This window comes from Solanum pennellii, chromosome 12 (assembly GCF_001406875.1).
Source record: "Solanum pennellii chromosome 12, SPENNV200".
NCBI classification, from domain to species: Eukaryota; Viridiplantae; Streptophyta; class Magnoliopsida; order Solanales; family Solanaceae; genus Solanum; species Solanum pennellii.
The window spans coordinates 2,059,126-2,080,848 of NC_028648.1; the positions used below are offsets into that span (position 1 = coordinate 2,059,126).

At 33.5% G+C, this 21,723-nt stretch overlaps 2 protein-coding genes across 2 annotated transcripts; both read left to right on the plus strand.

Annotated features, from left to right (window-relative positions):
• The first annotated feature begins 558 nt into the window (after positions 1 to 558).
• Positions 559 to 12,616, plus strand: LOC107005181 (probable RNA-dependent RNA polymerase 5). Its single transcript, XM_015203705.2, has 19 exons — positions 559 to 964; positions 2,906 to 3,122; positions 3,206 to 3,341; positions 3,627 to 3,701; positions 4,091 to 4,244; positions 4,852 to 5,053; positions 5,147 to 5,234; positions 5,404 to 5,544; positions 6,568 to 6,642; positions 6,771 to 6,842; positions 7,017 to 7,123; positions 7,746 to 7,894; positions 8,470 to 8,695; positions 9,400 to 9,625; positions 9,846 to 9,988; positions 10,517 to 10,688; positions 11,117 to 11,255; positions 11,339 to 11,502; positions 12,288 to 12,616. The coding sequence occupies exons 1-19, from the start codon at positions 559 to 561 to the stop codon at positions 12,558 to 12,560; spliced, it is 3,165 nt and encodes a 1,054-aa protein (XP_015059191.1). The 3' UTR covers positions 12,561 to 12,616.
• Positions 12,617 to 15,326: 2,710 nt separating this feature from the next.
• LOC107006688 (NADP-dependent malic enzyme) lies at positions 15,327 to 21,252 on the plus strand. Its single transcript, XM_015205205.2, has 19 exons — positions 15,327 to 15,476; positions 16,873 to 16,993; positions 17,155 to 17,229; positions 17,731 to 17,882; positions 17,972 to 18,077; positions 18,246 to 18,311; positions 18,391 to 18,486; positions 18,590 to 18,661; positions 18,736 to 18,819; positions 18,895 to 18,993; positions 19,268 to 19,315; positions 19,403 to 19,456; positions 19,521 to 19,619; positions 19,706 to 19,795; positions 19,880 to 19,957; positions 20,146 to 20,220; positions 20,320 to 20,410; positions 20,721 to 20,849; positions 21,012 to 21,252. The coding sequence occupies exons 1-19, from the start codon at positions 15,331 to 15,333 to the stop codon at positions 21,098 to 21,100; spliced, it is 1,770 nt and encodes a 589-aa protein (XP_015060691.1). The 5' UTR covers positions 15,327 to 15,330; the 3' UTR covers positions 21,101 to 21,252.
• The last annotated feature ends 471 nt before the right edge of the window (positions 21,253 to 21,723 follow it).

Here is a 21,723-nt window from a genome sequence, read left to right on the forward strand (position 1 = left end):
TAAATAAAATTTTAAAATACTATGAATACACGTAAGTCACATAATATATGCATCTAGAGTGTATATAATGTCATTCCCATATATTTGAGATAAATACATGAAAGCGTGATGATCGAAATGCAAACGAGATTTATTATGCATCTTCCAGATACACATAAATTCACTTGTGTACTATTTATTTAGCATAAAGTATACCTAAGTCTGACCCCATGTACCTTTAAATACATGTATTTTGGACGTATCGTATCTAAACAACCCAAAATATGATAAAATACGTAATATTACAAACTCAAAAATATCTAAGTAATTAATTTCTACATTAATAAAATTTGAATTTTTGAAAATAAGTTTTTTTTCTTTATTACCAACCTTGTGCTCAATATATGTCTGATTTCAATTTAGTCTGATTTTAATATAAATAAAATTTTGAAATACTATGAATATCGAATATTGAGCGGGAAAATAACTTATTTGAGCTTCACTAAAACATTTCCCACTGTACACAGTCCTCAACTTCTCTCTCAAAAATCCCAGTTTTCTTCACTTCAATCAGCAAAAATGGCAGATTTTTACTCTCACAACGATGAAGAAGTTGAACTTCCACCTTCAGTACAACAAATGATCAACCAAATCTGCAAAAAAGAGCGACAAAATTCACCAGATGATACAGTACGAAGACTCCTTGTAGCAATCGGAGAAGAACGTTCGCTTTATATTTTGAACGAAATCTCAAAATGTCAGATCAAAAAAACCCTAAGTGGATTCATTGTTTTCATGGCGAAAAAATACTATCAATCGGAAACTCAACAGTTTTATCAGAAGCAAAATTATGAACAACCAGTTCCTTCTGCTGAAAGTTTTTATCATTCGCCTCAGATTCGAAGAAATTCACTGTCTTCTCAAAATTCCTCTTGTTCTTCTGTCAATTTTTCACCTAAAAATCGGCCGATTTTTCAGGATAGAGGTAAAGTTTCCTAATTTTTTTTAAAAAAATTTGCATAGTGTAATGATAAAATGATAATTTTTTTTATTTACAAATTTAAATGTGCTTAAAATACATAAATGTTGAACTTGCATGCATGTTTTTCTATTTTTGTATATTTTTTGGCTTGTTGCAGATGGTTAAATTATGTTAACTGATTAGCATTAGAGAAATTGGTTATTTACACCATAACCTTATAATATGTATTTGTTTTGGATACAATATATTAAAATTATAAAGAAGTTATTTTTATGAAATTTAAGAAGAAGATGAACATTTTTGTTCTTAGAAAAACAGGGATACATTTTATTATATATAAGAGTTTGGAAAGATAAAAAATATATTTCCAATACATAAAATTCTAGTTAGCTTATTAAGTAATTTATGTTTATTTCCTATTTAAGAGTTCCAAAAGATACATATATGATTCTCCTTATATGAATATAAACTTAAAAAGTCAATAATACAAAGAGAGCTCCTTTAGGAAGCATTAGTCAGTTTGTTGTTTGGTAGAAGAGTTTTTGTTAGTGTTTGACAAATTCTTCCGGGACAAAACCTTTACGATTAATCACGACTTTTAAAATTTTGGGATCATTATTGAAGTGTATGATTATTTCATCTAGAAGTTTAAGTTATTATTATGGAGATATTTTTAGTTAATTATATTCTCAACATATTATTCGATGGTGGCATGATTTCATTATATTATTTTAAATTTAAGGAAGTAAATCCACAAGAAAACTAAGAAGCCTCAATATCTACTCCTGCTACATATAGATAAAAACCAATTATATACTTTTATACTTACAATGTACTTTTTTGGTTAAGGGGACTAGGAACCTCCTGCCCCCCTCTAGCTTCACCCTGCCTTCACGTGTGAGCTCGATTCTTTATTATGGATCAAGCATGTGGAAATTCTTTTTGATAAGGTGGCAATAAGATTCAAACAAAAAATCTATGGCTACTTTGATACCATATCAATTGTGGGATAATTCATCTAAAAGCCGAGTTGTTAGAGATAGCTCAGTTTTACTTATTTAATTATTCTCAGTAGTCAATACTAATAATTATGTTCCAATACACTTCTCCACTTAAATACGAGCGTTTGACAGAAGAATGCAATCACTTTGCTTAACTGGAAATTAATCATTCCGTGCGGAATACTAAAGTCGCCCCTTCTTTTTGGGTTAAAAATGCCCCTTCTTCCATCTATTCGACTCAAAAGTCTCTGGTCTAAGAATATCTTCAGATTTATTGTACTTGATAGACAAATGTTGATAGTAACAAAAAGATAGAAAAGAAAAGCAAACACAACTACCTACTAAATTGTAAGGTACTAACAGTCATTAGGTTTGAGGTATAAGTAAGCTTGATATATAATCAATATTGCTTTATACCATAGTTGATTTTGGTATTAAAATTCATACAAAATATGCAGGTTTTAATACTGGAAAGTAAATGTTATATAACTAATATTGGAATAAGTTATGAGGATTTATGTATTATTTTTTGCGGAATAGAAGGTGGAATAAGTAATACATGTATTAGCAATACATGAATAAAAGTATCTAAAGATGCAAATGTCCTTACAATAGGTAGTATCTAAAGAATAATTCCAGTATTGTTTATTCATGTATAAATCGAGTATATATCTGGACAATAGTTTAGGCTTAATGAAGAACTTGTTCAAACTTTTTATTGGTTGCGGTCTCTTCTTCCCTTTTTGCATATTTACAACTCTACATGCAAACTATGTTGCTCGGACCCTCAAAAACTGTTGAACCCGTGTTGGATTTCCCAAAATGCACTACTTTTGGAGTATTCGATATACACTTTTGAAGAGTCCGAACAACACAACATGTAAACATACTCAGACCTTTCAAAAATTCTAGTTTACCAATGATGGTCTTCCAATGCCTGCAGACATAGTAGGTGAAGCATCTGATTCTCCTACATCAGCTCCACGAATACCATCACCTCCAATGAGTCCAGTGACAACTAGCTTTCAAAGATGTCATTACGATCCTAGTCCATCTAAATTCAGAGACAGGGCCAGCACACGAGGAATAAGTGAACAGTTGCTGGCACTCAATAAGCTTGAATTCAGGAAATTCTTTTTGATTCTAAACTACATTGGGAGGTAAATTTAGCATTTATTCAAATATTTACTTTGTGACTTCTATATTGCTACAAGTTGGTATTTGATTTGGTATGCGTTTGCAGGAGGAAGGTAGAAGATGTAATCACGCTTCATGATATTGGTGACATTTTGGATATGATATATCAACCTATGTCTCATTTTGAGTCATATATTTGGAATAAATATGGTCATCTTTGTGAACATAATAAACGGGTGCAGGTGATTTTCCATTCAATTACCACACTTGTATAGTCTGTTTTAATCTTTTAGTTAGTTCGGATTTAAGGTCTTGGTCCCAACCACTGATGTCCTTTTACCAGAGTTAAAGACTATGAACTTATATTTCTGTCATTACATTTTTGCTTTTGATGTATTTCTTTTTATCATTAGTGTCCACAAATAAGAGACTAGTAATACCTTGGTCTAGGTACTCACATAATTGTCTCTTAAGTCTTAACTATTGAACTATTAATCCAAGAACTGCCTTGTATCGGTGTCTTTCAGTATCTTGATTGGGATTCAGGAAGGACTCATCTTTATCATTGCCATGTCCATTCGGATCGAAGCTATACTTTTAAGGTTTGTCATTCTTGTGGTTCATAACTTTTTGTGATTAAAAATTATTCAAGATAACTCCTTTAGCCTTTAAAGTGTTTTTTACGCTATTCCTGTGCTTGAATTGGCTGAACAAGATTTCGGACTCCAGTAAATACTGCATTATGTAAATATTTGATTTCTGTAGCACTAGGCTGTGAATGATTCACTTAAGCTTTGTAGGCATCAAAAGTTGAATATAGAACTACTGAAGCTTGCCGTCTCCTGATACTGATACAAGAGCCCGAAAGAAATAAATGTAATGCCTATATTAATTAAGGAGTGGGCAGCATTCATTCACTTTGGACAGTTCATCACGTTTCCCTAAGCATTAATATCCATTTCTTGACTTGTTTTATTTCCCTCCTCCTCAGGGTCCTTACCTGAAAGCAGAAAGAACCCATCTGCAACATTCATTAGGAGATGAGAATGTATTGATTGTCAAGTTTGAGCAAAACACCCCAGGGTGTCCAGAAGAGATTGTTCAGAATGGAATTCTTGTTGGTTTGAGGCGCTATCGCTTTTTTGGTAATTACCTTATACATATGTCGACAAAGTATTTCAAAATTCCTACCTTGTCTTGGAAATATAAGAGAATTTGCCTTTCTTTCTGTAATTTTAGATAGTTTTGCCGATGGACGTTACATTTTGTGAATTTTTTTTGGAATGCATGTGGCCAAGTCCATTTATTGTTGAGCTTGAGTGCTGCTGATATTTCTTTTAACACAAATATAAGAACATATATAATCTTGTCTCTTCTTGAATGATAGTAGATTCATCTAACATATGTGTCACTACAGCATAGATATATTGGGCATAAGGCCCAACATTTGCTCCCATTCAAGTCTGATGGTCTTCTGTAACATGAAAATAATGTACTTAGAGGGCAAATCTTTTGCTTATTATCTACAACTTGTAATTAAAAGAAATTCCTGTCTTATGGCCTTCTTTTGTCCTGTGTCAATGTGGATCTTGTTTTCCCAAGTAGTTTTTTGATGGAACTTCTCATGTTACCAATAAATAGAATTGTCATTCTCATTATTGTACTCAAAATCAGGGGTGAAAGTACCTGAGAGGTTCTGTTTTCAAGTGTTTGATGCCAATGAGGTTTTGTGTCAATGTGGTATTTGAACAGTTTATAAGGATGACGGGAAGAAGAGAAGTTCAAAGGACAAAGAGGAAAAGATCGATTCTGTCAAATGCTACTTTGTTCGAATGGAATCTCTTAATCCTTATGAAAATGAAACTTACATTTTGCATGACAAGATGGTCCATGAAGCAAGGTGCAATTTCATGCATGTACACATGGTCTCTAGCATGGCTAAATACATGGCCAGGTTTGTTATTTCCCAGATTCTTTTGACTTTTTAATATTTATTGCATATTTGCTGTCTTTCTTTCTGAAGTGAATAGTTACTCTGATAATGCAGGTTCTCCCTAATTTTATCCACGACAGTAAAGCTTCAAGTTGATCTGAATTCAGTGAATATTGACAGAATTGAAGATATATATTGTCATGTATATTACTTATCAAACATATAATATGTGTATATATAATCATGCATACTCTTTGCTGTTTCTCTCTCCATGTATATGCCATCTCTTTATAGTTTCTCTTTCCATGGTCTCAAGATAATGACTTCTCTTTATCATTTAATTGCCTCCTCCTTTGGGAAAAAAATTGTAGGATAAGAGTGGACGAATTATCTATGATGAAGATGGGAAACCACTTATACACACAGATGGGACTGGATATATTTCAGAAGACTTGGCAAGAAAGTGTCCTCAAGATTTTTTCAATGTGAAGCATAAGTGTGCCAACTTAGAGGTAATCTGATTAAACCCAGTTCACTAAGCATTTTCTTGAGGTTGATTATGCTTTTGTATAGCATTAAGAACCAGTAAAACCTAATCAATGAAGTAGGTGCTCTCTTTTCAAGAATAGAGGCCCAAGAAGCACATAATGAGGAATAAAGACGCAATCCTTCTAATTTATCTCATTAACCATGCAACTCATAATGAGGCATTTTACTTCCTTATCTAATTTGAAGTATCCAAGTTCACATCTCTGGGCAGAAGCCACTGTATAAACATCAATAAACTTAAAGCAATCCCTTGAGGGTCTCAAGGTCATATAAGAAAGAATAATTCTCAAGTGAGGGGATCAATAATATTTAAAAAATCAAGCAAGTGATTTCTTGTTGAACTTCCCATATCTTTGCTGTTCCAGCATTTGATCTTGTAGCCATTGGAAATACTAATTATTTTTTTGTGAGCTCATCTACAAAGTTCTTAGAGAAATTAAATAACATAAACACTTGAGGACCAGTATCTAGCTTCTCGATCAGGCAAGCAGATGAAATGTAGTTTTCTCTTCGTTTCAGTTTGTTTGTCTTACTTTCTTTTTTAATCCGTTAAAAAAAATGCCTCTTTCCTTTTTTGCAACTCTTTAAGTCCAACTTTCCACATGGCATGCTTAAGACCATAAGATTAAAGGGCATTTTAGTGCATTCTACATATCTTTATGTAGTTAAAGATCACAAGATTCCAAAGTCTTCTTTACTTTTTCAAACTCCGTGCCAAGTCAAAACCAAACAAACAAATTGACGGAGGGAGCTGCTGAAATTGGAAAAATATATTGGTAGTTCATATACTTTTTTATCTAAATTCATTTGAATTCTCTTATTCCCTTGATTTTCTTTGGTTGTAGGCACTAGACAGTGCACAAGAAATTGTCTCTTGCATGCTTGTATTCATTTAAAGTATCTGACAGATTCATTGTTCAGTTCTTTGTATCTGTTTCCTTCTCTCTTGAAGAACCTCCCATTAATTTTTTAACTAACAATTTCAGAGATATACCAATGGTGTCAAACTTGGGGAGAATTCATCTGAGTTGGGAGAGGCGGAATTTCAGAGTGGGGAACCGGTAAATGTTTTTGATGTTTACAACAATTGATTTGGAATCCCAGACCGCTGCAATTAGCAAATTTTCATCATTAACATGGTCAGGTTGGTTCTTAGCTGATTAGTTTTCATTCTTCTCTGTCTGTTTAGCCTCTGTTGATGCAGTGCCGTCTATTCTACAATGGTCTTGCTGTAAAGGGAACCCTTCTAGTCAATAAAAAGGTACTAAAACCATATTCTGCTCCACCTGAAATGGCGTTGCTTAATATCTTAAACTTAATTGCGTACTTCTGTGCGATGGCCTTATTGAAGCAGCCTTATCTTAAATGCCCCTTAATTTCTCTGCTCTCTAAGTGAACTTCCTGATGGATACAATGTTCTGTTTTTAAATATTAGCTGCCACGGCGCACAATTCAGATTAGGCCCTCAATGATCAAGGTCGAGGCAGATCCAAGATTGTCAAGAGCTCAAATGTTTAACTCGTTGGAAATAAATACACCCAGGTATATGGTAGTTTTTAGTTAATTCAATATTTCTGTTAATAGAAAGATAAAAAGTTCATTGTAGGGATCTTCTTTTGACCATGAAATTTGAAATGTTACTTTCGTGACCCTTCCTGTCTTATTTTAGAAATATTGTAGTAAAGCGTGCAAATACATGTGCATATATGAGTGAAAATATTTAATTATGCATGTCAGTAGTTAGTAAATACCAGTAAGGAAAGACTAGGTTGGAAGAACCACAATATTACTGATAGAAATCAAGTCTGTATTTTTATTGCTTAGGGGACCGATTGTCATACCCGTCACAGTAGAATCCCAAGTGAAAGAGGTGAATTGTTTTGTGAGATTTTTGTAGTATTAAAAGAGCAAAAAGGTTTCCTAATAAAAAAGAAAGTAAAACAAGGTTTACCACTAGAGTTTTTTTTATGAAGATTGAAGGATCAACTTGCCTATTACAACTGGCTCTAAAAATGGACATATCTCTTTTCCAATGATTGTTTTTTAAAAAAAATTCTTCCATGCTATCTTTGTATTACAGAATTTTCTGTTAAAATTTCTGTAGTTACAGTCAATTCAGGTATATCAACTGCTGCAACTGACACCTCTTATGTTCTTCTTTCAGTCTTAAACCTAGGAATACTTATCTATCAAGAACTCTTATTGCTCTGCTGACCTATGGAGGTGTTCCCGTGGAGTATTTCTACGATATACTCAATAATACTTTGGAGGAGACACAAAGGTTATACTCAGATGAGGTGACGGCACTAAAAGGTAATTCTAGTTTAGAAAAAATGATAATAAAACTAAGTCTCTCTGCAGCTGTTTATGGTTTATAATCTAGCATGTACATGGAGAAATGTTGACCTTCAGATGTTGTTATGCGACAATTTTTAACTTGTGTGCAATCTGGATTATATTTCAGCATGTGGTGACATTTTTGTTCTCAAAATTTCAACTGATCTCTTGAAAGCATGACATGTTTGTATGAACAATTAACAATCTGGTGCCATTACCATTTTTCTAAAAATCCTAGAAAGTAGAAACTATGTTGCTCGGATCCTCTAAAAGTACCGTTGCACCGATGTCAGATCTCCAAAATGCATTATTTTGGAGGATTTGGCACACACCCTCCGACATTGTTCGAGAACTCGAGCAACATAGCATAAAACCAATCACTTCTTATATACCTTCTGATGCCATCTTTGCAGATTTGGTGCTGAAGTTTTAGTGAAAGCATTCATTTACCTGCATTGATCTTAATATGCATTACTCTGTTCCAAGTCTCTATTGAATGCTTTACCAAATCAGACCCTTAATTTTTTGTTTTACTGGTTGTTGCCATGCAGTTGCGGTAAACCATAGAGATCGTGATGACGCCTCTACTGCCACAAGTATGATAATGGCTGGAGTACCTCTTACTGAACCGTATCTTTGGTGTTGTTTATCTTCCCTGGCAAAGGAAGAAAGAAATGGGCTCAAGGGAGGAAGACTTCCTATTGCTGATACTTTCTATCTAATGGGGACAGCTGATCCCACTGATACTTTAAATCCCCATGAAGTCTGTGTTATTCTGTAAGGACACTGTTTATATATATCTTATATGATCCTTATCGTCCAATCCTGCCGACTCACCAAAAAAAACTTTTTTGTGATGACGCTGTCAACTTCTAATCAAGTGTGAAGTTTTCAGTTAAGATTGAATTTTTGAAAAAAAATTTTCCGTGTGTTTTCATTTGTCTATTAGATGGTTTAGTTAGCCACATAAAATATGTCGTATCCTTTAATTATACGCATCAACCTCAAGCATAAAATTCCTTGGAATTTATCGCCTGTTTAGGCAAATGTATATAATTAAAGGAAATGACATATTTTATGTGACTATCTAATGGATGAATGAGAACACACACAAAAAGTTCAAAAAATTGAATGAAAGTGTCTAAATGGAACACTTCATTGAGGTATTCAATTGAAACAAGGCTTAGTTCGAGAGTCTAAATGGAGTATCCGGCAAGTTTAAGGGGCAGGTTATGTATTAACCCATTCAGATTTCTATCTTAAAAAAATAGTCGTCTGTGGAAAATCAGTATGACTCTGAAGTAGTTTGGTGAAAGCTGATTGGTAGAATCTATTTCATTGATGCACTCATTATCAACTTACCCGTTGATTGTTACAATCTATCTTATCATTGCACATTGGCTCATTAGTCTGATGATAAGGTTGCAGAGCCTGTATTTTTAGCTGGAAATTACGAAGTAAAACTATGACATTTTATGCAGTGAACATGGGCAAATATTTGGAGAGGTATTAGTATACAGGAATCCTGGACTTCATTTTGGTGATATCCATAAGCTACTTGCTGTCCCTGTGAAGAACCTCGGAGACATAGTTGGAAATGCTAAATATGGAATATTTTTCTCCACAAAAGGTCCGAGATCAGCGGCCACTGAAATTGCTAATGGTGATTTTGATGGAGATAAATATTGGGTCTCTCAAAACCCCCAGGTCAACTTTATCTCTACTACCGACTAATTGTTCTAATTTCTTTGCTTAATGATTTCATTGAACTGCCTCAGATTAAACCTCCATTTGCACCTAACATGCCCATCTAGTAATGACAATTAAAAGAAAAAAGAACATATTGTTAGGTCATATTATTTCTTGAATGAATGAAAATACTGAACGAGTTCCGTCCAATTTGCGCATGTTATGTTTTATGCTTCAGCTGTTAAAATATTTCACTGCAAGTAGACCGTGGAGCCGAATCCATTCAACACCAAAGGCATTGCATAGGGAGCCCAACAACTTCTCTGCAGAGGAAAGGGAGCATGAACTCTTTCAGACATTTCTAGAAACTAGGATGCCAAAGTATGTATAGAATGCCCTTTTTTGCCTTTCAAAGTTAGAATAGTCTCTTTGATATTGTCTAAAACATGTCTCCTTGGTGAAGAGTGCAACACACAGTTCCAGTATATCTGAATGGTAAAAGTTGCTCATCCTTGGGAGTCGGGAAGTCCCCGAGCTAATGAACATCTGATGACTGTGGAACACTTCTCTGAAAGGCACAATCTTTTTGATAAGTTGTTTTAATTTAACCTGGTTAAGATTTCTGTTGTATATATCGATCCTGATCCTGAATTAATTGCTCATTTATCGCTGAGCGATGGGTTCAACATTTGAATTCTTACCATTGAACCCATTGCATTTCTAAAATTATGGTTTCATAGTTACTAGTTTGAAATTTTTTAATGAACCTTACACATATATTTATATTCTGTGTCAAAAGTACTGGGTTCAGTTGTACCCGTTACTTCTACTCTCCATCCACCTCTGGCTTTTACTACATTAAAACAAATGCTCGTGTTTCGCTTTTATTCACTTGGTTTACTCTTTCAGCTATAGCATGGCTGATGCTTCTGCTAACTGGTATGCACTCATGGATAGACTTCTGATATTGGGGAAAAATAACACCATAGAGAATGAAGAGACAAAGTCAGTGAAAGAAAAGTTGTTCGAGTTGATTGATTTGTATTATGACGCTATAGACGCCCCAAAAAGTGGGAATAAGGTTACTTTCTTTAACCTTATCTCTTTTTGATAGACCTTATTGTGACAATCATATACTCAAGTGAATCTTTTCTACTATTCTGTTCCCTAAATCTTTTCTATTAGTTTGATACCTCTCTTTCCTGAAAACTTCAGATTTACTAAACATGTTTTGAAGAAAAATATGCACATCTAGTCCATAAGCGATTTGACAATCTACTCTTGCTTCTAAAGCTAGAGTTGATATTGATTGAACATTTTTGATTTAATGGTCAAAACACACCTAAAGTATCCCTTTTTCGAGTTTCAAACCTGAACTATAAAGTAGGTAACTCGAATAACCAGGATACTTTAGCTGTGTTTTTGGTCTTCCTCGATATGTTTTTGTTAATGTTTTTAATTTTGTTGAGTTATCAAATTCTTGTCTTACCGCTCTTGCTTCTATCCAAGGTCTACATCCCAAAGAGGTTGAAAGTAGACAAGTTTCCGCATTTCTTGCAAAAGAAAGAAAGTTATCACTCTACCTCTGTCTTAGGAGAAATTTATGACCGAGTTGAGAAATTTAAAGCTGAAGAACCAGTTGCTGTAGGCAAGTGTTTGATCCATATACTGATTGAATATTGCAATTGCTTTCTGGTTGTGCATTTGACATATTGTATTTTGTATGTCCAGAAATTAAGAAACTTCCGGCTTTTGAGGTTGGAATCCCTGAGACATGTTTGAGGTTATGGGAAGAAAGGTACAGAAAGTACAGATTTGAGATGAAGGAAGCACTGAACACCAGCAGTGAATCGAAAAATGACTTAGCTGACCAGGTTATTAAAAAGTACAAACAGGTAAAACCTTCTTTTCTCAAGCTTTGAAAATTTCTTTGTTGATAACCACATCGGCCCACCTCATAAGCTAGCTTTTAGGATTGAATTAGGTTCGAAGGTCCATAACAACCTTCAACAATCATTTTAAGAAGGTGAAAAGGTGAAAAATACCCTCTACTATATTGAATATTAATGTTACCTTTTGTTATACTTGGGGGTCATTCACACCTTAGGAGTCATACTTACCCTTGGCCCCAATATAGAGCTCCAGTGTGTATCGGTATCCTAACTTAAGTTTAGCTGAGGATAAGTCGGTTCAATCTGGAGCTCCATTACTGGCAAGACTTAGGGGTCGTTTGGTGTGAGGGATAAAACTAAATAATCATCGAATAAGAAAATAGTGATGGGATAAAATTTGTGTCTTCTTTGGTTGCCATGTTTGGGATAACTTATTCGACCATTTATACCATAGTGATCAGATAACTTATCCCATATAAATGGTGGGATAAGTTATCCCATCCTGGGATAACTTGTTCCAAACCAAACGAAGTATTAGATGAGGGTAAAACTAGATATTTCGTATAAAAAATGGGTACATTTGGACATTCTCTCTTGTAAGAAACCAAACGCGAATAGCACAATCTAGTGGTATAGGTGGATATTTTCAAGACAAATCGCGAGTTCAATCCTCACCGATCCCATTCCTCCTTCCTCTCCCACGATTCATCGATGCAATAGATTTTCTTAATCCAAAAGCCACTATGAGTGTTCATTTCTCTCCCTTGATTTTTCAAATTTTCATGCAGCTGTTATATGAAGCACCGGATATGGAGGAGAGCATAAGGAGTACAACGGACATATATAACGATGCACTTGCTATTTATCGCGTGACTTATGATTATGCGAAGGCTATAGGCGATGTTAGAAAGTGTGGTTTTGCATGGAAAGTTGCAGGTGCAGCCCTTTGCAGGCTTCATGCTGAGCTTCATGCAAAGGAACATAACCAAAAGGTAATGGCTATGTCACCTTCTATATTACATAACTTATTGAACTTAAGGATCAATAAAACAAGTGTCTAACATGTAAATATATGTATTGACAATATAGTGTATTATATGCTTTTATTGTGTTAGTATTCTTGTCTCCCACTTTAAACTAATTGAACTCTATTACAGATTTATCACAGTATTGCTATAAATGTTAATAAATCTCTAAAATCAGTAATTATTTTTTAAAATGTATTAATTTATGTAATTTTTCCAAAAAATTCCTTTTGTTTGAAAATAATAATTTAAAGTTGAAGTAGAAATCCTAATTTGATTAGGATTTGTTATTTATGTTATGTACTTAAGATTTATTAGTTAAAACAGTTATATTCCTAGTTTAATTTGGTTTTTATACTTCTATAAATATAGCAATGTTACTAATTAGTTCATTCAAATGAATCTGCTCTGCTAACAAAAGAAAAAAGAAAACTCATATTTCTTTATAATTTTTAGTATACAGTATTCTATTTTGAAATTTTTTCGAGTATGAATCGTGTGTTTCAGATGAGAAAGAAGTGTGCAAAGTATGAGCTTTGTGAGGATATAATGATAAAAATATTGGATTATTTGCCTTCAAAATCTCTGCTAAAGTTTAAATGTGTATCCAAAACCTAGGAAAAATACATTACTGATTGCCTTCTTAGCAGACGATGGAACCAAAAACCACATCTAGTTGGTTTCTTTTGTCAACATTCATTTATTAAATGTGACTTACGATTCTGCTTGTCGGATCATTCACTTATTGATGCAACTTTTAATAATTCATTACACAATTTTTTTCATCGCAATGCACATGTTGTTGCAACATCGAATGGTTTTATCCTTTGCAAGGTGAAAAAGATTCATTACTATGTTTATAATCCCGCCACAAGGCAATTTTTGGTACTTCCGAAAACTCAAATCTCTATGGAGGACTATGACGATATTTCACCATCTATTGCATTTATTTGTAACGTAGTAGATAATAAAGATATGATAGTATCTCCTTCACTATAGTTCGATATGCAATACCTCACTTTCACTTTGAGCTATAGTTTGTCATGTATAGGGATGTGTAAGACAAATCGTAAAGTCAAATCAAATCGACTTGTGATTTGGTTTGATTAGTTTGGTTGTTGAAAGAAAAAACAACCACCCTTGATTTGGTTTAGCATTAGAATAAAAAAAGTTAAACTGAACAGAAACATATGTATATAATATTCTTTGAATAACATTTATTCTATATGTACTTGAACTTAGATATAAGTAATGCATTTTATTCTTTCTATTTTAGCTAAATGCTTGATTTGATTCTTCATTTTGCCCTATTTTTTTATTTACAAGTAGAAAGTAGAATAGTAAACCATACAAAAAATTGAAAAAATCATGTTGAATGACTCTTACATGCTAAAGAAATAGTGGAAATTATGATGAGGTTATACGTACTGCTCCCCTATATTGTTATATAGAAATTTTGGAAAAAATATATATATATTGCTAAAATATTTATGAATGGACACCCACAAAAAAATTGAGAAAATCGTTTAATTTTTATAAATTGACTAATAAATATTCAAAATTAGAAGCCTCAAAAGTCAAAACTATCCTCCAATGATAATTTCAAGTATTGTCAACTGTTTGTGTTGTCTCGATGAGACTAGGTGAGATTCTAGTATCCTTTGATTACATGACCCTAGGTAGAATATAAGAAAATTATGTATTTATAATTACTATTAATTAATAAAATTTTCTTAATAGTCTATTGCTAGTATCTTACATATTTTTGAAATTTTATTATTGACGTAATCATAATTTTATAAATCGTAAACAATTAAATTTATAGTTATTTTTGATTCCTTACTTTTATCTAATTCAGATCAATTTAAATCAGTCATGTTTTAATATTAGCTTTATAAGATTATTAAATAATTAATTTTTTAAAAAAATATTATTTTAACCTGAAATGTCTTATAATCACTATAATATTAATTTTTGCAACTAAAAGCATTACGAAATACAATACAAGCAGGGGTGGAGCTACCTTCGTGGAAGGGGTTCATTTGAACCCCCTTCGGCGAAGAATTATATTATTTATATATGATTAAAATAAATTTATATGCATATATAGCAGATTTTGAACCTCCTTCGGCTATTTATTTTTACAGATTTTGAGCCCTCTTATTAAAAATTCTGACTCCAACTCTGAAGACAAGTAAAAAGTAATACTCTAGTTGATATATACTCAATAAAGTGAAATCGTCTTCATTTTATTTTAAAATACTTTAGAATAATTTTCATAGTTCATGTAACAATTGACTCTGTTAAAAAGGTTTTTAAAACTGTAATCAATAAGAGAGATTCAAACATTTATGTTGTTATGTAATGTATTATAATTTATATATCTTTATTCTTGTGAGATTGTATACGCTAGCTACTCTTCTAATTCCTATGACGAATTTCATAGTTAATTATTCAAAATTATATTATCAAAATATTTATAAATTAACACTCACGCAAAATTGACAAGAAAAAAATTTTTCGATTAAATTCTTATAAATCAGCATACACTCTAAAATGGTAAGATGGTATGTTTCATAAAAAAATTCATTAACTCATCCATATACAATATGCCAAAGAAAATGCCAAAATCATCATCCACATCTCTCAAGAAAAAGACATGTGGCAAAGTAAAGGAAGAATCAAGAATTGATAAGTATATAATTTATTTATTGAGTACGTGTACTATAATACTAATCTATTTTTTTATTATATTATATATGTAGCAAAATAAAAATAAATTACTTACAATTTACTAGAGAAAAAAATGGATAGCAAGATGGAGAAGAAGAGTGAAGCGGTGTTGGACATGTCACCCAAATCAACGGTTGAAGGTGGTGTTGAGGATATCTACGGAGAAGATTGTGCCACGGAGGATCAACTCATCACTCCATGGGCTTTCGTTGTTTCTAGGTAATTGTTTTGTTCGTATCAGCTTTTGAACGTCTCAAATTAGATTCGTGATTTGTCATCCTTCCTTTCACTTGTATAAATATCGATTATTCCTCAATGAGGATCATGTATATTTTCTTCTGTCTCAATTTATATATATAACATTGTTTTGGTTTTGAAGAGTCAAATTTTGATTATTGATATATTTATTGAATTCGAATATAGAAATAGTAAAAAAAAAATATTTGAAATTTATACTTTCTTTGTTTTAATATAGTAATACGTTAAAGATAACAATAGTTAATAATACTAATCAAATAAAACTATTTTTGTCTTTTCATAAAAATAAATAAATTGAAATAAAGAAAATAAAATTTTAAATAATAAAAAGTATAGTAAATCACGATAATTAACCAACTACACTATTTTAAAGTGCCTATGAATTTACCGTCTACTTGATACGGTGAAATCACGTTTTTGTTTTTGTCAATATAATAAATAAGTTTAATTTTTCAGTATACCAAAAAGTATACTAATAATACGTGCATAATTTTATTTTTTTTCTCATTTGACCGTTTTGAATAATATCTGGATAAATATTTGAATATAATCAGAATGATATAATAAATTATAATAATTAATCATTATTTAGAAGACAATGTACAAAAATTGTGGTCAAAGATAAATTTGTTTGACTCGAAATCTGAAATGACCTATAAGAAATAGAGAAAATTAATAGTATATTGTCAGTAGCGATGTATTTGAACCTAAGACCTAATGATTCTCAACGTACTAACACCTTAACAAAATGTTAGTGATTGATTAATTAACTTAAAAATTGGTGATTACACTGCGTAAAGTGTGTTAATGGTATCTTTAAGAAATATTATTGACCAACAAACTTGTGATCTAAATTGCGTGGATTCTTTGCTTTCGTTGTCGTATCTGTGTCAAATTCTCTGAAAATACACTTCTTTGGAGAATTCGATTCTCACCCATTGACATTTCTGAAGAGTCCGAGCAACATAGCTTGTAGTCATTGAATAGGGAGATCACACTACATCAAAGATAATTATTAGTGGCAATTGATTCTTAATTATCTTTAAATATGTATTTTTAGCGATAATTAACACTCTCTGTATATGTACCTAACGCCTTTAGTGATATTTGTCTAATGACACTTAACTAGTGTCGGTACTAGTGCCGGTATAGGCTTTAACACTCTTTATTAATGTCGATATTTATTGCCGCTAAAAATTATTTTTGTTCTAGTGTCATATTCATGAATTATTAAGAGTTGCAAGTTTGTGAAAAAAATAGTTTTTCTGATCATTTTGGGAGTTTGTGATCTTTTATGAGCAAATTTGTCTGTAAAATGTTGTATATTTGTTAATATTTTTGCTGGGAAAAAATTTAGTGGTTACAACTTGTTGAGGGATCCGCGCTACAACAAAGGGCTCGCGTTCACGGAGAACGAAAGAGATGTTCATTACTTGCGAGGCCTTCTTCCACCCGCGATTATGCCTCAAGAGCTTCAGGTATTCCAGAGTGATCTATAGGTCATGAATTTGTGTCGTACGTGAATCAGTTATTGATGTTTGTTTCACGTAGGATCGTACATTATTATATACCGTGTAATGTGGCCCTTTTGTGAGCCCTGCATGAACACGTGATAGTTTGTTTATTGATGTCATTTCAGGAGAAAAGACTTATGCAGAGTCTTCGTCGATATGAAGTCCCTCTGAATAAATATGTTGCCTTGATGGAACTAGAGGTAAACTATAAGCACAAAGGCTTGACTTACGAATTTAGTTATGCATCGCGCTTTGCTATTAAGGGGCACGGGTCATTGTCACGTACGATCACTTTAACTTTATCCATTCGTAAGTCCATAAGACCACAATAGTGAAGTCGCCTAGTTTTTTATTCGATTGAAGTAACTGAACTTTACCTGCTACAAGAGTTCTGTAGAACACAAAAGTTGGTAAAGATTGTATGACATAGTTCATATTTCGAGAGTCGACAAAAGAGAAGTTTTGACTTTCGAAATTTGAAAGATGACATATACATTGGGACGTCTGGAATATGTAATGTTATTGTTATAGTTGGTGAATTTCAGTTTGTTGAATGTGGCAAAAAAAAATGGTTTTTGTGACTTTGCTGTTATAACGCGGTAAAGTTGAGAGGCCATACGTGAAATTGACGTCCTGATGGTATTTTATTTAGCCAGCCTTCTCATTCTGCCTTTGTTTTCTTTTTTGTATTGTATTTGCAGGAGAGAAACGAAAGGTTGTTTTACAAGCTTCTTATCGATAATGTAGAAGAGTTGCTTCCGATTGTCTATACTCCGACTGTTGGCGAGGCATGCCAAAAATATGGAAGCATTTTTAAGCGTTCGCAGGGTTTATACATCAGTTTGAAAGAAAAGTATGGTACTTTTACGAGTGAAAAGTGTATTTACTGCTTCGTAATGAAAGTAATTCGACTAAAGATGAAAATGGTTAATTTTTTTGCAGAGGGAGGATCCTTGAGGTATTGAAAAACTGGCCTGAAAGGAAAATACAAGTTATTGTCGTCACGGATGGTGAAAGAATTCTTGGACTTGGAGATCTCGGTTGCCAGGTAATCCATCGACACATATTATATTAGTTTGTCATCGGGGGTCTATCAGTAACAACCTCTCTACCCCACAAAGGTAGGTGTAAGGTTTGCGTATGCATTGCTCCTTCTAGACCTCACTTGCGGGATTAATTATACTGGAGTCTGTTGTTGTGTATTATATTGTCACAGGGAATGGGTATACCAGTAGGGAAATTGGCTCTGTATACTGCACTCGGTGGAGTCAGACCTTCAGCGGTATCAAACTTGTTAAAACTTATATACATAACTACAATTTTGTAACTATGAACAACCTGTCGTTTGCTCGAATGTGTAGTGTTTGCCTATAACCATTGATGTCGGAACAAATAATGAGCAACTATTGGAAGACGAGTTCTACATTGGACTCAGACAAAAGAGAGCTACCGGGAAGGTCACTTTTATAATAGCATAACTTTGTATCGTATTTGTTGTAAATATAAATTGAGATTTGCAGCATGTTCTCAAGACATGTCTATTTGTTTTGCTTCTCGTAGGAATACTACGACTTTCTTGATGAATTCATGAAGGCTGTGAAGCAAAACTATGGCGAAAAAGTTCTTGTACAGGTTAGTAGTTTGAGACTTGTTGTGGACCACATCGACTTTCAAGTAACGTCTGATAGTTGTGACGTCATGTGCAGTATGAAGATTTTGCGAATCACAACGCTTTTGAGCTGTTGGCGAAATATGGTACCACACATTTGGTATTCAATGATGATATACAGGTGTGTTGCTTTTTTTTGGCCTATATAACCGGACATTTGCTTTTGTTCGAGTTTCTGATCCCACTAATGCTACAGGGGACAGCTGCTGTGGTACTTGCTGGACTTGTTGCATCGCTTAAGCTGCTCGGAGGATCCTTAGCTGATCATACGTTCTTGTTCTTCGGTGCTGGAGAAGTAAGGCTAGAACTTTCTTTTGAAGATTCAAGTTTTCAATTTTTTGTCCAAAGCATCTAAAAATGGATACAAATGGTAGCAATGAATAACTTAGGGAAAGAATACAACAATTCAATGACATATCCGATTTATATCCGGAGGAGATATTATGCATCGGAAATCATATAAATTTTTTTTCCTCTACTCGTGTCGATAACAGATATGGATGTATCATATTGAAATAATCTTAAAGTCATTATAAATTGTTCTCATGTCGATCTCTTCGTGATCACAGGCTGGAACTGGTATAGCAGAACTCATAGCACTTGCAATTTCAAAGAAGGTAAAAGAATTTGGTTGCCAATGGTTTGTTAAAGTCGTATTCTCGTTTAGTATGTTTCACTTGATAAATTGTGTTTGTTATCTGTAGTCAAACGCCCCTGTGGAGGAAGCGCGTAAAAATATCTGGCTCGTAGACTCAAAGGTAGAAAAAACATGGTTTATGATTGGTTACACAGACGTCTATATAATCAAGTGATTATGTGCAGGGTTTAATTGTAAACGCGCGAAAGGAATCACTTCAAGCTCACAAGAAACCTTGGGCACATGAACACGAACCTGTCAACAATCTCCTCGACACTGTTAAGGTTTGATCGCTGAGCTCTCTAATCGATGATTACCACTTTTAAACTCCTTCTGTATGTAATTACGCTTCTAAAATCTATATTTTTAGGCCATTAAGCCAGCTGCCATAATCGGAACGTCTGGAGTTGGACAAACATTTACTAAGGAAGTGATCGAGGCTATGGCCTCCATAAACAAGGTGTTTCATTTCCGCGATTTTCCATTTCCTCTCCTTCCAATCGAAAATTTCTTAGGCTGACGGATTAAAATATGATTTGCGCAGAGACCTCTCATTATGGCTCTCTCAAACCCGACTGCACAATCCGAATGCACTGCTGAAGAAGCTTACACTTGGAGTGAGGTAAGTAGCTAATACTCATGGTAACGGAGACATATGTGAATTGAAACCATCATTTCGAAAGTACAACGAGTTCAATGCTAATAAGAATCTTGAACGTTGAATCCATCAAAGTTTAAATTTGTGTTTTGGTTAAATCTTGTACTAAACGCTCACGACGTTGATGTTGTTTCTTATTGTTTTATGAAAAGGGTCGAGCCGTCTTCGCAAGTGGAAGTCCATTCCCTTCAGTAGAGTACAACAACAAACTCCACATTCCTAGCCAGGTCTTCAAATGCGTATATATGCTTAAATTCCTTTTGTGAAGTACCATTACAATCGACTCGACTATGGTTAATTTACGTTTTTTTCGTGCAATATCACAGGCAAACAACTGTTATATATTCCCAGGATTTGGTTTTGGCTTGGTCATGGCTGGCGCTATCCGTGTGCACAACGACATGCTTTTAGCAGCTTGTAAGTACTCTTCCATTTCAATTTGTTCGTCTTATTACTTAAGTCAAAGATCTCTTTTCTCTTTTCATAATGTCATGTTCACGTTCCCGGTACCACATAGTCAAAAGCCACATTTACTTTCTTAAACTCCGTCTCAAGTTAAAACTAGATAATCAAATTGAAACATAGGGAGTTATCTTGACTATCAGTGGTGGTAAATGGGCGAGTTGGATTAAATTTGGACAAGTCGATCCCCTCCCCAATCGTCCATCGTGTAACATCCTCCTCTCGACTTTAAACTTTAGTATTAATTTTTGTTTACGCGAAACAGCGGAAGCGTTGGCTGGTCAAGTAACTGAGGAACATTATGGCAAGGGGATGATTTACCCTCCATTTGGTAATATCAGAAAGATCTCAGCTCATATTGCAGCTAATGTTGCTGCTAAAGCATATGAACTCGGTGAGCCCGTTTCTTCCTTTTTCGTCATACGTATTGATTGGATTTAAGTTATATGTACTGACAACGCTAAAAACGTTACACCATTCGTATAAGTCAATGTCCATTATATAGACTCATTTATAATTACCTTTTAAGTGATCTGATCGTGTTATATACGTGAAGGTGTCGCGACACGTCTGCCTCAGCCTGCAGATTTGGTGAAGTATGCTGAGAGTTGCATGTATACTCCGAATTATCGCAGTTATCGCTGATAAAATTAAAATTAAATAAATAAACTTTTTACATGTTATAATTTTATTTATAGGTAAAAATAATGCTCCTTTTAAAAAGGATGAATTGTAGTCCATGTAAAAGTAGCAATGTTTGTACTATAGTTTGAATAAAATGGGTCTTCATTACCCTTCATGATATATAACAGTAAAGAATGTTATATTTGAAAAAAAGGCTAAATATATATTCTCAAAACTTTCATAAATAGTATGTGTATATCTTGCGGTATATATCTATTGGCATCTGACGTTATTCAACTTTAAAAGCTAGCTCATAAAGAGAAAATTACACGAGCACTCCACATACACAGATCACCCGTTCATTCCCAAACAGTGGTGGAGCCAGAAATTTCATAAAGAGTGTTCAGAAATAGCAGTTTGCTATGTTGGTGTTCAAAATATATTATTTAACAATTTTAAATATCATTTTACTTGTGTATATCGCATTTTTTTTCTGATGAAGGGTATGTCCAATTACTTCTATGTGGCTACGCCACTGTTCCCAACCAACGTGGGACTTTGACTCACTCTAATACACCCAACTAAGCATGTAGGCTCAGAAGTCGAAATGGGGTTTGAAGCCATGTAAAAACATGATACTGAAA